The following is a 15,466-nucleotide window of genomic DNA, read 5'->3' on the forward strand; positions in this document are numbered from 1 at the left end:
AAAAGACCCCCTTTACATATATAAGTTCAAAATTAAAAGAAAAGGAACAGCGTACATGGGTGTGCTCACAGCAAACACATGTAGGAAGTATTGATGTGTGTGTTTTTAAATATCATTTTCGTCTTTTAACTGTTTTATTAACCTTTTCCTTCTAACTGTACAAACAGCCCCTAATATTGGAGACAAATCTTAAATATGTAGGAAAATGTAGGTTCTTTTATAGAATGAAAAGCAGGACTAAGATACTTGCAAATAAGAAATAGGAACTGGACTGGTTAGTCACTTATCTGTGAAGGTATGTAAGGCTATCATTCAATACTACCATATAGTTCATTTCAATACAAAGGTAATATTGATTATATTTCAGGAAGACAGAAATTTGGGAATTATTCCTTTTAGTGGTAAAGGCTTTATAGTAGCCGTAGAAAGGGCCCTTGACTATAATATTTCTCGATAAAATAAATCACTGGCAAAAACAATCGCCTTCTCTAAAGCTGACATTTTTTTTCCAAGCAAAGAAGCAAAGGTCCTCATCAGTTACAATTATTTTAAGAAAGATCTTAAATCCATACAAGAGGATCGTCTCCCACCCCCATATTTTTATTCTGTTCACATAGAGCAGTAAATAAGGTGCATTCCTTCTGCTCCTTAAGAAATTAGCATTTCAAAAATATGCCGCGTTCCCCTGAACTCCAAGTGTGTCTAATAATGCGAGAAGCAGATTGTCTTCCTCGTTTCCTTAATTTGTTTCATCTAAAAGCAATTCACTCAACATCTTGTCGCCCTCTGGCAGCTTAGTTTACTTATCCGCACTTAATTTCTCATTTGGACCAAAACAAACTCCTCCAAACTGCTCCTGACTGCTAACCACGAGAGGGGAGATGCGGGATGGATTTACTTGGGGACGGGTAGCCGCCACACACGGACGGCCACAAGCACGCAGGTCCTCGCTCACATCCCAGACAGTCACTTGGTTTTCCAAAAGCGCCGCAGCCAAACCAGCTGAACTCCCCCTGGCAGGTGCAGCCGGGTGAGGGTGGGGCCGGCTGAAGAGCACACGTCCCCGGGGGCATTTCCAGTCCCCAGTGGATCCACCTTAGCCTGCGTGGTCGCAATTATACCGGGGATGCGCCCGACAGCTTTTCTTTGTGCGGCTCTTTCATCTAGATCACTTTGTGTTTGGAACAAGTGAGGCTCGCCTTTGTGTCCCCAGAATTTCAAGTGCAGAGTCACACACGGAACAACAATGGCACGCTAATCCTCGCGCTCTAAATGGGCTCACTTGTGGGTCTGACAATTCGCGGGGTGGGGGGGGGGGTGTGGGGGGGGGGGCGAGAGGAGACCAGCTGCAGAACTAATTTGGATTACATTCCTTGCAGAAATTCTGAAAAGGGCTCTTCGGCATAGCTCAACCCCAAGCCCCACAGTTAATAGCCAATTGCTGCGGACTCAAGAGCCGGGTCCCCCAGCGGCTGAAGCGGAACCAGACAGCCCCCACCCAGTAGGTCGCCTCCTAGAAATTCCCCTCGGCTAAGTCTGCACGTCGGTCGCCACCGCTTCTGAATGGGTCAATGTGCATAATCAACCCATTGAGGGGAGATACGAAGGGGCGCGGAGGGAGAGGGAGATAAAAAGGGAGGTAGCTAAGAGGCCCCTTGGAATCTCCAGTCCGTGCTGGTGCGCGGGACCTGGTATGCAGGAGGAATTTCAGAGGAACTGGGACCAGCACCCACGGCGCACACTGTGCCACCCGAAGGTCATTTTGAAAGGCTCAGGGACTGTAACTTGTTATTTACTGGGTAAAGCGAGGAGGGGGAGGCGGCGGCGGCGGGGGCGGAGCGGGAAAGCCACGGCGCGCTGATTTCTCGGTGAGGTCAGGAGGACACCCTCCCCCGGCCTGGAGCTCTCCCCATCGCCGCTCCCGGGGGCTTTCTCTCCCGCGGCTGCCTCCCACGCTCGGTTGCGCAGCCCCCGGAGGGTTCCGGAAATCTCTCCGGCCCTCCTCAAGGGCCCCCCCTGGCCGCGTCGGACGCAGACTCTCTCCAGTCCTTTGCTGCCCCACTTTCCTCCTCGGGAAACTCCAGGGTCAGAAACTTTGCGTCCCTGGCACCGCAGGTGCCGTCAGCAGCCCGCGGGCCGCGGCGCGCCAGCCCCACCGCGCTGCCTGTCGAGGTCACTGAGCCTCGGCCCGTCCCGGGGGCGGGGGCGCGGGCTGGCCGGCCAGCGCTGGCTGCGCACCCGGCACGGACGCGCCCGCCTCGGGGTCAGTCCGTTCGCACGAGGAGTCGGTTCGGCAGCCGCGCTGGGCTGTACCCAGAGAAGTTGGGAGGACTCCGGCCAATTGCAAGTTTAACTTCAGGAAGAACTCTTCCCGCAGCCCAACCCAGCCCCTGGCGGGAAGGCCGGGCTGTCCGGGCTCCAGTATGTCAGCCTTTATTTTTTTCTTTCTTTCTATTTTTATAAGATGTCAGGCAGGCAGGCAGGCAGGCAGGCAAGCTCCCTTCACGTCAATCCAGAGAGAGCGCGAGGCAGCCGGGAGTTCCGGGCCCCCGGGCCAGGGCGCGCCCGCCCGCCCGCAGCTGCCCAGCCCGGGCTCAGTTGGGGCTGACCCAGCCGGGCTCCGGCGGCGGGCGGCGCAGTGGCCCCGGCAGCACGCACAGGTGCAAAGCCCGTTCTCCCAGCTCCACTCCCCGCCGCCCGCCCGCACAGAAGGGGCCGGCCCGCACCGCTCGGGACGCCAACCCTCCCGTGGCCCGGGCGGTGCGCGCTTCTCCCACGCTTCTTCCCTCCGGGTCCCCTCTCACTCGGGGGTTTGGGGCGCCCACGTCCCGCACACCAGGCGTGACCAGAAGGGATCCCTCTCAGGCTCCCAGAAAACGTGCGAGAAAGACGACAAGGAAGTTAAGGAGAGGGAGATAGGGGTGCACAGTGGGGTTTTTTTTCCCCACGAGAAATAAAAATGCATGCACACACAGATGGTAAGTTTGGGGACAGAAGGAGAGGCGACCACGAGCCCAAGGAACAGGACCCAGTGGAGTGGTCCCTCCTCTCCGGAGAGCCAGAGGGTGTCCGGCGGGGCGAAGGGGAGAGAGAGCCACCCCAGCAGCCACGCCAGCCGCGGCAGGTTCCACCCCTGGAGCGCGAGGAGGAACCACGACCCACCTGACTGCGAAGCGCTGCGCTGGACGGTCCCCGCCGCCACCAGAAGGCTCAGCCAGACGCACAGTCCGGTCGCCAGCTTCATTTTCTGCAAGTCTCAGATCCCGTGCTGACAGTTACATGTCCAAATGGCATATCCCCTTCCGGGCCCACGGAGGAGACCCGTCAGCCAGGCGCGCGTGGGGGCGCGAAGGGGGCCGGCGCGGCGCGCGCGCGCGGTGCACCGGCTCCGGGCGCGGCGGGCGAGGGAGTCCGCGACCGCGGGTCCGGGCCCCGGGACCGGAGGCGGGGGGCGCGCGCGGGGGAGAGGTGCTCGTGCGTGCGCGCGTGGAGCTCCTGGCCGGACTGCAGTGATGTCCCCGCGCGATCGTCCGCTCTCTCCTCCCCTCCTCACTTTCTCTCTTCCCCTCCGGTTCGGGCGACAATAAAAAGGAAGGGGGGTGGGGGGGAAAGGTTTCCCCAAAAAAAAGTTGCTTGCAGAGAGGCGGTAGGTTTCCGGCCTCTCGCCCCAGCCGGGCTCTGCTCGGCTCTCTTTTTAGTTCCCCGGCACCTCCAGTCCAAATGGGGAAGAAAGTGGGGAGGGGGGAGCGGCGGGCTCCTTCTCCCCGGAGCCAGTCCTTTTTCCCGTCCGCGTTCCTCACACTTGTCCGGCGGCTGCGGTCATGAAAGCTCCAAGCGTCATTTCCAACGCTTCGCAGTCTCCAGCTGCAGCCCCACGGAGAAATTAATAAGAAGACTCCCGGAGAGGGGGGAAGAGAAAAAAAAAAAAAAAGGTGGAGGGGGGCGGCGGATAAAACACCCTCCACACGGGAGCAGGCTGGCCGGAGCCGCGCTAGCTCCGCCCCCGCTCGGCCCCGCAGCCACGCCCCTTCCCCCGCCCTCTCCCCCAAAGGGAAATCTTATTGGCTCAGCCGCTCCCCAAAATCCTCGGCCTCGGGAGTTGGGAAAACACCTGTCAGGGCGGTGGAGCGGGGTCTTGTGGGGAGGGGAACCTGGATTTAAAGGGCTCACCCGGGGCCAGGGATTGAATGCAAGAGAGGCCCCACGACAGCTGGCCCGCGGAGTGCCAGACCACTGGAGGGATGCTTATATATATATATATATATTTTTTTTTTCACCCTTTTCCCCCCATGGTCTCACGGTGCTCATCTAAAGACCATACTTTCCCTAGAAACAGGAGAAAATAAAACGTTGCCTCAGGCATAAAGCCTCCACACTTCGGTCCCCCATCATGCTTCACACTCAGAAATCAGTGTAAAAACTGGTTCTGTGCATCCCATAGCCTCTGCAGGGGAGGTAGTCCTAAGGAAATGATCACCTGCCCTTACTCTCTACTCCCGTTGCCACCCTCCCAAACTGACCTACACTGAGTCAAACTACAAGTCCACAGCAGAATTAACATACATCCTTAGCTTTTTAAGTCCACGTGTCTGCTCACTTTTCCCTGGGACTCTCGGACAGCTTGGTTTGGGGTTCATTCTAATCCAAAGCTACCAATTTGGTGATAAAGGGCCAGAAAGGGTTCCAGGTCTGAGGTATTCAGTCTGCAAGAAATTGAAATGGCCCTCTCAGGACAGAACCAACCTCAAATGGTAACCTGTATTCTCCAATGGACCCAGCTTTAGGCTCCTCCGTGTTCTCGCTCTGCAAGTTCGCCCACCCCAATCCCCAGGTCATTGCTAGCTCTGCGAGTGCCCGGGCTTTTCTTGATCTAAAACGTCCTGGCATTGGGTCCTATCAGAGTACACATCGCTTGCCTATTGCAGCTCAGAAACTGTACCCTGAGGAGCCGGAATCTCGTGCGGGCCGTAGTTTTATTGACTTGCTATTTGCACAGGCACACTGTGAATTGTTTTCTTTTCTTTTTTAGTTTCTCCAGGAGCAGCAAATGCATAAATGAAAAGTTTCCGGAGAACTTAAAAATCAAGCCACCCTGCCTCCTCACTCAACATTTGAGACCTTCCCACTCCTCCCCCACATCTTTTATCTATAGCCTTGTCCCCACCGAATTTCCATGGAGCTGAGAACAGAGGGAAACAGCAGTTTCAACCCAGAAGCCTGAAGTCTTCCCTTCCTTAGGCCCACATCAAGTAGCAGGCACCGAGAAGAGGCCAAGCCAGCTGAGCACACTGTTTTACATAGAAGCAGCCTCAGGCCTGGAGAAACCAAGCCTAGAGCCCACAGTGGTGATGTGATGCTGGTACTGATTTCAGAACTATGCACGCTGCTCTTTGGGATTATCTTTGTTTTCTATTTTTATCTCCACCCACCCGTCCCCCTTTGTTTTCTTTCCTTCAGTCTCTTCTCAGTCCCCTTTCCTTAAATCCCTTTGGGCTTCCTATGATGACTCTCAGATACCTCTTTTCCATGAAAGCTCCTTATTTTTACATTTCCATTCTGTCCCCAGAAAAACAATTTAAGTGATTAAAACAAAACAAAAACTTCTTGCTTTGGGAAAATTTTAAATATCTATGTGTGTTTATTTTTAAAGTCTTATTCATAATAATTGTAAGGAGTGAAGAAATAGATTGTGTATCTTAGCTTACATTGAGGGGGAAAATAAAAATACTTAATATTTGGGGTTTTTTCCTACTTGTGTCCATTGTGATAATTTTTACTCCCTCATCAATTTTTTTGTTCTTCTGTGGCAGGAACTCTCCTATATACCTTAGTCTCACTCTTAGATCTAAAATAATTATTGGTGCCCTAGCTGGTTTGGTTCAGTGATTAAAACAAAACAAAAACTTCTTGCTTTGGGAAAATTGTTATTCTGGGGACAGAATGGAAATTTTAAAATAAGTAGCTTTCAGTGGATAGAGTGTTGGCCTGTGGACTGGAGAGTCCCAGGTTTGATTCCAGTCAAGAGCACATGCTCGGGTTGTGGGCTCGAGGGGGTGTGCAGAAGGCAGCCAATCAATGATTCTCTCTCATCATTGATGTTTCTATCTCTATCTCTCTCTCCCTTCCTCTCTGAAATCAATAAAAATATTTTTTAAAAAGATTAAAAAATAAAATAATTATTGGCAAAATAATGTTAACAATATTCAGTGGTTAAAAAAAAGTTATAGTCTATTTTTGGGGGATGCTACATGGCCCATACTAGGTATCCACCAATTAAATTACTTGGCACAACCATAATTGTTAATTTGCTCTGCCTTGACACCATTTTCCTGGTTCTGACTGTTGAAACAATAATTGATTCCTGGCCAAAATTGGGTATCTGACCAGCAGCCTATAAAGTAAATTAGCATGAAGCTCTACCCAACAGCATATCCTACATTCTAAGGTGACGGGAATACCCAATCAGAGTCTAGCCCAAATAAGAAGGTGCTACCCTCCGTGGCCAAACCAGAAGAGTGGAAAAGCAGAGGCCATGAGCTAGAGTCAAGATTTAATCCTTTATGTGTCTGCTCTCACTGGCTTCCCATACAAACTGAGTCATCCTAAGGAGTAGGAGACATTGGCTACCTGATGTGGAAATGACATGCTAACTGGATTGCTAGAGGATTTCTAAGATGAATCTCTTCACTTTCCCATGTATCCTTGTAATACATCTATACCAGTTGAATTAACTAAAATATGTTGTTCTTTATAATCTTGAAAAAAAAAAAAAAAACAACCCACAAGTGAATACCAAGAATTATCTGTTCAATACCCCTTTTCTAGGAACAACCCTTCCCTCAGTTTGACATTTTTAATTTGGATATGCCTCCATGGTAAAACAACCTCTACTTTCTTTTCTAAGTTGGGCCAATCAAAATACTAAGTTGGACCAATCAAAATTCTTGGTCACTGTTGATTGGTTGAGAAATGGTCACTCCCCCTGAGTCTCTTCTCTGGGAAGTTTGTGCATGGGAAGAAAAGAGTTAATACTCAGTCATTCACTGGTAGCTTTTGAGCTATAAATGGCCACTGCTGCCAAAACCTGTTTGGCTCAGTGGATAGAGCGTCAGCTTGCGGACTGAAGGGTCCCGGGTTCGAAGGGCATGTACCTTGGTTGCGGGCACATCCCCAGTGGGGGATGTGCAGGAGGCAGCTGATCAATGTTTCTCTCTCATCAAAGTTTCTGGCTCTCTGTCCCTCTCTCTTCCTCTCTGTAAAAAAATCAATAAAATATATATTTTTTAAAAATGGCCACTGCTGGTCTGTTGCCTTTTATGAAGAGACTTGAGGCCCGGTGCATGAATTTGTGCATGTGTGGAGTCTGGCCGCTCGCCCCAATGGGGACCCATCAGACTGGGCCGGTGCGGGGAGGGGTCATGGGCAGTTGGCCAGCCATCCCTGCCCCCAATCAGGGTGTTAGGGACCAATCGGTGTTGGGACCGGCTGGGGGGAGGGGCTGTGGGCCATTGGCCTGCCGGCCCCTCCCCTTATCAGGGTGTTAGGGGCTGATCAGGGGCCAGGTCGGCAGGGGGGTGCCGATCAGGCCCAGATCAGGCTGGTTGGCTGCCACAGTGCGTGTCATAGCCACCAGTCATTCTGGTCATTCTGCTGGTCCAATTGCTGGGCATATATATATATACTTATATATATATATATATATATATATATATATATATATATATATATATATATCCTATCTATAAAACAGTAATATGCAAATCATCACTCTGCTACACTCACAAGCCATGCCCACCGGCCACGCCCACCGGCCAATCAGAAAGGGAATATGCAAATACACCTAACCAAGATGGCTGCAGCCTCGGAGAGCAGTTGTTGGAACTGGGATATTGGAGCCGAAGATCAGAGGGGAATATCAGAGCCAGCAGGGGTCCCCCACAGGTGATCAGAGCCAGCTGGGGTCCCCTGCAGGCGATCGGAGCCAGCTGGGGGTCCCTGTCCAGGGCCCGAGCCTCAGCCAGAGGCTTGCGGCATTGGCTGGGGGTGGAGCTGGGCCACTGGAACCAGCTGGGGTCCCCTGCGGTGATTGGAGCCAGCTGGGGGTCCCTGACCAGGGCCCAAGCCTCAAACAGAAGCTTGAGGCCTTGGCCTTGGATGGAGCGGGGGATAGAGCCATCTGGGGGTCCCTGCCCAGGGGCTGAGCCTCAAACAGAGGCTTGCGGCATTGGATGGGGGCGGAGCGGGGAGATCAGAGCCAGCTGGGGGTCCTGCCCAGAGCCCAAGCCTTGGCCAGAGGCTTGCAGCCTTGGCCGTTGGGGCGGAGCCTGGTGATCAGAGCCTGGCGATCAGAGCCAGCTGGGGTCCCCTGAGGGCGATCGGAGCCAGCTGGGGGTCCCTTCCCAGAGCCCAAGCCTCTGCCAGAGGCTTTAGGCTTTGGCTGGGGGTGGAGCCCACGAGCGGAGCCAGCTGGGGGTCCCTGCAGGTGATTGGAGCCAGCTGGGGGTCCCTGCCCAGGGCCCAAGCCTCAGCCAGAGGCTTTAGGCCTTGGCTTGGGGTGGAGCCCTCCAGCGGAGCCAGCTGGGGTCCCTTGCAGGTGATCCGAGCCAGCTGGGGGTCCCTACCCAGAGCCCAAGCCTCTGCCAGAGGCTTGCGGCCTTGGCCGCTGGGGCGGAGCCTGGCAATCAGAGCAAGCTGGGGTCCCCTGTGGGCGATCGGAGCCAGCTGGGGGTCCCTGCCCAGGGCTGGAGGCTTTAGGCCTTGGCAGGGGTGGAGCCGGAGATCACAGGAGATAGGTGTGAACTACAGAGGAAATACCTTTTCTGACCGCTCATTGGCTAAGCTCCCTGTATGCCACTGGTAATATTCTTAGTAACTTGGGTATAAGAATCCAAAAAGGTGATCTAGGGCTTTTCCACCACACTCCTGGAGAAAAAAACGAAGGTCCACTGCTGGAGGGCTAAGAAATGTCATAACCTGCCCTACACGGTTTGGCTCAGTGGATAATGTCTAGGTTTGCCAACCGCAGAGTCCAGGTTAGATTCTGATCAAGGGCATGTACCTAAGTTGCAGGCTCCTCGCTGGCTGGGGCCCAGGTCAGGGCTCAGGAAGGAGGCAAGCAATCTAAGTATTCCTCTCACTTTGATGTTTCTCTCTGTCTTTCCCTTTCTCTTCCACATTCTCTAAAAGTCAATAAAAACATATCCTCAGGTGAGGATAAAAAAAAAGAAAGAAATGTCATCCTATCTAATAAAAGAGTACTATGCAGATTGATCATCACTGCAACACACAATATAGCTGCCCCCATGTGGTCAAAGATCCTGCCCCCATGTGGACACAAGATGGCAACCACAAGATGGCCAGCAGGAGAGGGCAGTTGGGAGGCACCCGGCTTGCAAGGGAGGGCAGTTGAGAAGGACCAGGCCTGCAAGGTAGGGCAGTTGGAGGTGATCAACCCTGCAGGAGAGGGCAGTTAGGGGTAACCAGGCCGGCAGAGGAGGGAAGTTGGGGGCAAACAGGCTGGCAGCAGAGTGGTTAGGGGGTGATCAGGCTGGCAGGCAGAAGCGGTTAGGGGCAATCAGGAAGGCAGGCAGGCAAGCAGTTGGGAGCCAGCAGTCCTGGATTGTGAGAGGGATGTCCGACTGATTGGAGAGGGTACAGGCTGGGCTGAGGGACAACCCCCCTCCGTGCACGAATTTCGTGCACCGGGCCTCTAGTATATATATATATATGAATGATCAGGCTACAATGATGAAGAATGAAGCTGCCATTTTAAAGGAGCAAAAGTCCAGATTGGTCTGGAGAATGCTCAAAATCCTCTTTTGGCTTAGTTGTTCAAATCCCCTTTTTCCTTATGCTAGTTTAATTTTTTGTTTTTGTTACCTGAAACCCAAATAGCATGAAATGATAAAAGAACTTCTTCAACTTGAGTGCTATCATAAAGGCCAAAACACCCCTTGTGGAAGATATCTTGGTAATCAAATCTATGTCACTTTTATGTCCATATTCTTTAGTTTCCCTTCTGAGTTTTTCTTGATTTCCCACAGCTGAAGCCATAACACCAATATAGAAATATCTTTAACCTTTGCCCCTTCCCAATATTCCCTTTTTACCTTCATCTCTTCCATTAGTAATAGAATTTCAGGAAAGTCTTGACTTCATGAATGACAAAGCTGCTGGTGGAAGAAAAGAATACATTGACCTCTGAGTTCGTTACATTAGATATATTGTCCCAGTCTTTTAGTTCACCCCAATCTTCAGCTAGTTTCTAAAACTCCCCTAAAGGTAAGATTAGAGCTTGCTGCTTTACACATTTGCATTGGCTTTGAATATAAATTTGGGACAAAATATCACTAAGAAAGAAAACAAGATACTATGATAATTCAATTATATTCTACAGAACATTTAAATATATAGGATTCTAATTCCCCTCTCATCATCATCTTCTGCATCATCTACTAATAAGTTATATTGTGTTCACAAGCAACTTCATATATATGAGTCCATTGTCTCATCTTGAAAGGAAGAGACTGTTATGTCCCAAATTTAAGACTTCATGAGTCTATGATTTATTGATCACCTACCAAGTACAAGTCATAATTTTCACATACTTCAGTTGTTTCTTATATTTTTTCCTCTTTTTTGCCCATTTGACCACATACAGCTCTTCTTATGGGACACCAATACAGCCACATCTTAAAATGCCTTAAGGAAATGTCAAAATAAGCTCACTACTATAATACTGTAAAGGTGTCAAGACTTTGGATCTTCACTATTCCATCAACCAAGAAGAAATTTTGGCAAATACAAATCAGGTTCAATATTATGATGATCTTTCAAATGAGGGACATGTGGTGGTTTTTGTTTGGTTGGTTTTATTAATTAACTAGTACTTGAAATAACATTTTTGCTCTCAACCCTCAGAGTTCTGACATTCTCTGATATTTTGGTACTATTCTATGTATCAAAAATAAAAAATTCAAAAGTTCAAGCATTTTTAAGAATGCATCAATACACATTAATTAAATATACGTATTTTCCGGCGTATAAGACGACCAGGCGTATAAGATTTTCCTGGGTTAAAAAGTCATCTTATATGCCGGAAAATATGGTAGTCCAATATATCTAATCCATTATATCTAATCCCATCAATATAGTCCAATATACCGTATTTTCCGGCGTATAAAACGACTTTTTAACCCAGGAAAATCTTATACGCCCAGTCGTCTTATACGCTGGAAAGTATGGTAGATAGTTTTGTTATCTTAGTTAATTTAATATCCAAAGTGGTAGACTTCAATTTTGGCTAGTAAATGTTGTTTTCTTTCTATGTGCATGGTTAAGCTTTAATTTTTAAAGTGCTAAGGAGGAGTGATTCAACATAAATAAATCAAATCTGTATCACTTTTATGTCCATTCCTCAGTGTCTGTCCAAGTTCTTACAGAAATGTTTGGTTTGTGATTGAAACTCCAAACTAATTTCAGCTCCATGGACAGAGTATTCTTTTCCAAAGCTATGCAAAAATCATTTTCCTAGTAAAACCTTTTCATATTGTGTATCTGCTTCATATATTTTTTTAACCTAAGTTCTTGTATCCCACAAAGCAATTTCTTCTACTGCTTTGTAATTTTAAAGATAAAGCAAATCTTCAATATCAGTTGTCAATTAAAAACTAAGAAGAAAAGAAACATTTCTACTTTTTTTGTGTTTATATATTTATGGGTAAGTTAACAAATGAGGTTACTATTGAGGCTATGATTGTACCTGGCCTGAAATCTTAACCACAATAAAGTTGGCTAGTTTCTTTTTCAGGTAGCCTCTTACATTTCACTTCCTTCCTTCTGTATTCATAACTTATCCAAGAGCTTGATTGTGTTATGGTTAACACATAGATTTGTCAATAGAATCCGAAGTTACATTTGCAATGCACACAAAAAATGGATGTTATTCTGAGGAAGGTCACAATGAGTTTAGAATTTTTCTTGAACTCCTGACAAACAGTCAACTAAAGTAAGCATTTAGAAACCACGTCTTTTCTTCTTAGGTTTGTACGCGCATGGGGGAACCTTCACACTTGAACAAACATCTTCTAATGGTTCAGAATGGGTCCGAAACTTGTTGAGTCTTCTTCTTTCAACACTTTCATAGCCTGGTACCTTCTTGCCTGATCAATTACTTCTTAGTATAATCTAGTTCCTTTTCTTTTATTGCAGTTCTCCAATTCTCTTGGATTCTCTTGGTGCCCACCCTTACCAAGCCTCTCTTCACCTCTGAAAAATCTGTCAGTGAGGCCCAAGCCATCCAGTGGGTTCTCTTCTTGGTCCTGGGCCCAAATGAATCACAGTTTTCTACTTTCCCAGGTTATGCATGTCAGAGAATATTCCATGTTCCAAAATATTTAATACTATATTTTATCAGTAGAGAAGTTCCAACATATAACCTACTGGAATTTTTTAATCTCACAAAGTAGTAGCAAAAAAGTTTTAATAGAGAAATGGCAAAAGTTAAACTTTTCATCATGTTTGATGACTAGGGAGAAATCTACACTATAAAAGAGAAACGTGCAAACTGACCATCTCTCCACTGCGCCCACCAGCCTATCAGGAGTGAGTATGTAAATTAACCCAACAAAGATGGAGGTTAATTTGCATATGCAGGCACGGAGCAAAGACTGAAAACAGCATAGAAGAAAGCCAAGTGCTACAGAAGGGAGTGAAGCAGCGGAGAAGGAAGCAAGGCAGTGGAGATGGGAGGGAACGAGGCAGCAGAGAAGGGAGCTAAGCCCGCTCAGGCCAGAGAAGCCCTATTCTTGCAGGAGTCTTCCTGCAATGGGCCTCTAGTTACTAATAAAAGCATGTGTGGTGGTATCTATGTCTTTTCTAGAGAAGGGTCATTATTAATTTATATTGATCTATAAAAGTTTTCCCTTTAGATGTGCCATAAAGGTCCTTAAAGACGCTACAAAAAAACAAACACTAGCTGGTATATCTTTGCTTTTAAGGTTTTAGTTTACCACTTAAGAAATCAAAACATGAATATTTTTTTATTCACATTTGAATGTTTAAACTGCGGATATAACAAACATATTACTAATGTACTATTATATCAAAGCAATATGACTTAAGAAAAATACAAATATCCCAACAGCTGATAATATTGAGCTCAAGAATAACAGCATCCAATATAATTTTATTAAGATAGGAAAAGGTCGGGCTGGGCAATATTTTGAATTTGGGGTTAGAACTTCCATATTTACAAAAATAATTTTAGTAAGGAAAAAAATCTAAAGCTATATAAAGGTAGAGAAATATTTTTTGTTCAACAAAACTTTTACCTAACTCTAATTAGGAGCATTTTCTTAAAAATTTGTAAACAACACAGGTTTTTTTAAATATATAGCCCATTGAAAATAATTGTATTAAAATATATAATGCCATAATGTATACTGTCATTTCCAATTTTTTTATCATAAGCCTAACTTACTTTTAAAATAAAACTAAGTCATAAGCAATTGATATTCTCTATAAATTGAATTAAGAAACACTGCACCAGTCCTAGCTGGTTTGGCTTAGTGGTAGAGCATTGGCCTGCAGACTGAAGGTTTCCATTCTGGTCAAGGCACAGGCCCTGGTTGGAGGCTTCACCCCAATAGGAGGCATGCAGGAGGCAGCAGATCATGATTATCTCTCATCATTGATGTTTCTATCTCTCTCTCCCTCTCCCTTACTCTCTGAAGTCAATAAAAATATATTAAAAAAAAAAACACCCAACTAGATTCTTCTTTGTAATATTTGCTTATATTGCATAAGTATTGCTATTGACAAATTTGTGTATTTATGTATATTTTCAAGAAAAATATATTAACAGTTATTATGATATAAGGTATTAATACTTATTTTAGCTAATAATACATGTACACTGACCCCACATTTTTTTCTATGTAGACATTTTCAGTAAACATTGAAAGAAAAAGAAAAATGTTTTTATCTATCAAATACTGAAAGAAAGTATACAATTGTGATAATTTGTTGTTGTCTATTAGATAGTGTGAAGGATAGGAATAGTCTGCTTCATACAGCTTAATGTGACTTTGTTAAATGAATACTGTTAGACAAATGGAATTACTACTTGTCTCACTGCATCTACTTATCACTCCATTTAGGAACTCCCCAACACACTGGAGAAGATGTAATGCATTATACTGAAAATCTAATGATTATTGTAGATGTTTTCTGTCTTTCCAGTATTTCTTTTCAACATATTATTCTGAATACTATCATTGTGTCCTTTGAATAATAAATCTCAGAGAATATTACTTAAAGATCATCCATCAGTGATATTAGTTACACTAAATTCAAAACTAATTATTATTTTGTCTTAACACGATTACATTTCAGCATAATATAATTTTCCAGCTTTTGAAGTGAACTAAATATATATTAAACACTAATACATAAAATTATATACATCTTTATGTATATGCATATATTGATAATTTCACCCAAATTTTTGCTATATGTAAAATGAAAAACATTACTTTCAACTATCTTTTACTACCTGAAATAAACAATTCATAAGCTTTAATAATTTTTTCAAAGTAAAATCTCCCGAGGTCTACCTCTTCCCTTTACCTTTCCCCACATTTTCCCCATGGAGCAATTGTTTTCTAAAGAAAATAATTCTACTTTTACTTGTAAATGAGGAATGAAAAAAATAAAAATGCATTGAGCACTGCATTACAATACCATTTGTGAGGCCAGCAAATATCAATGACAGCAAAATGTTAATTACAAAGGCAATCAAAAGACAGACAATAAGGTATCATCTTTAAAAATAATAAGGAAAAGTGCATAATTTAGGTGATTGGACTATTTTATGCATACATGCAATGAGATTATACATTCAAACTTATTACTTGAAAAGGGTTAAATTCACTAATAATGAAAAATTGGCACTTTTATTTTTTTTAACCACATAAGTAAAATCAACATAGCTGGCAAGATAAAAATAATTATTTCATCCCTTGCTGGTGTGGCTCAGTTGGTTGGAGAGTAGTTCCATTTCTATACACCAGAAGGTTGCAGGTTCCATTTCAATCAGGGCACCTACCCATGTTTCAGGTTTGGTCCAGTCGGGGTGCCTATGGGAAACAACCAATGGATGTATCTCTCTCACATCTCTTTCTCTGTCTCTGTCTCTGTCTCTCTTTCTCTCTTTCTTTCCCTCTTCCTCTTCCTCCATCTCTCTGACAATGAATAAAAAATAAACCTACACATTCAAGGAATAGAAGGCAGAGATCCTGAAAATATACTGAGGTTGGTTCCCACTCCCACGGCCTTCCATGTACATTAATCAGAAGTGTTTGCTGATGCAAATCTTGTCATACAAAGCAATTACAGTTATTCCTTTTTTTTATAAATATATTTTATTGATTTTTTACAGAGAGGAAGAGAGAGGGATAGAGAGTTA

The 15,466-nt window shown here is 45.7% G+C and overlaps 1 protein-coding gene across 3 annotated transcripts in view; it reads right to left on the reverse strand.

Annotated features, from left to right (window-relative positions):
• Window positions 1-3,977, reverse strand: part of ERBB4 (erb-b2 receptor tyrosine kinase 4) — a 932,247-nt gene extending 928,270 nt beyond the window's left edge. For all 3 annotated transcript variants that reach the window (XM_079783180.1, XM_079783179.1, XM_079783181.1), the window contains exon 1: window positions 3,163-3,977. In XM_079783180.1, the coding sequence (XP_079639306.1) occupies window positions 3,163-3,244 (82 nt within the window). In that variant the 5' untranslated portion in view covers window positions 3,245-3,977. The remainder of the gene's footprint in view (window positions 1-3,162) is intronic.
• Window positions 3,978-15,466: the final 11,489 nt, after the last annotated feature.

The sequence above is a fragment of the Cnephaeus nilssonii genome (genome assembly GCF_951640355.1).
Source record: "Cnephaeus nilssonii genome assembly, chromosome: 10".
Classification (NCBI taxonomy): Eukaryota; Metazoa; Chordata; class Mammalia; order Chiroptera; family Vespertilionidae; genus Cnephaeus; species Cnephaeus nilssonii.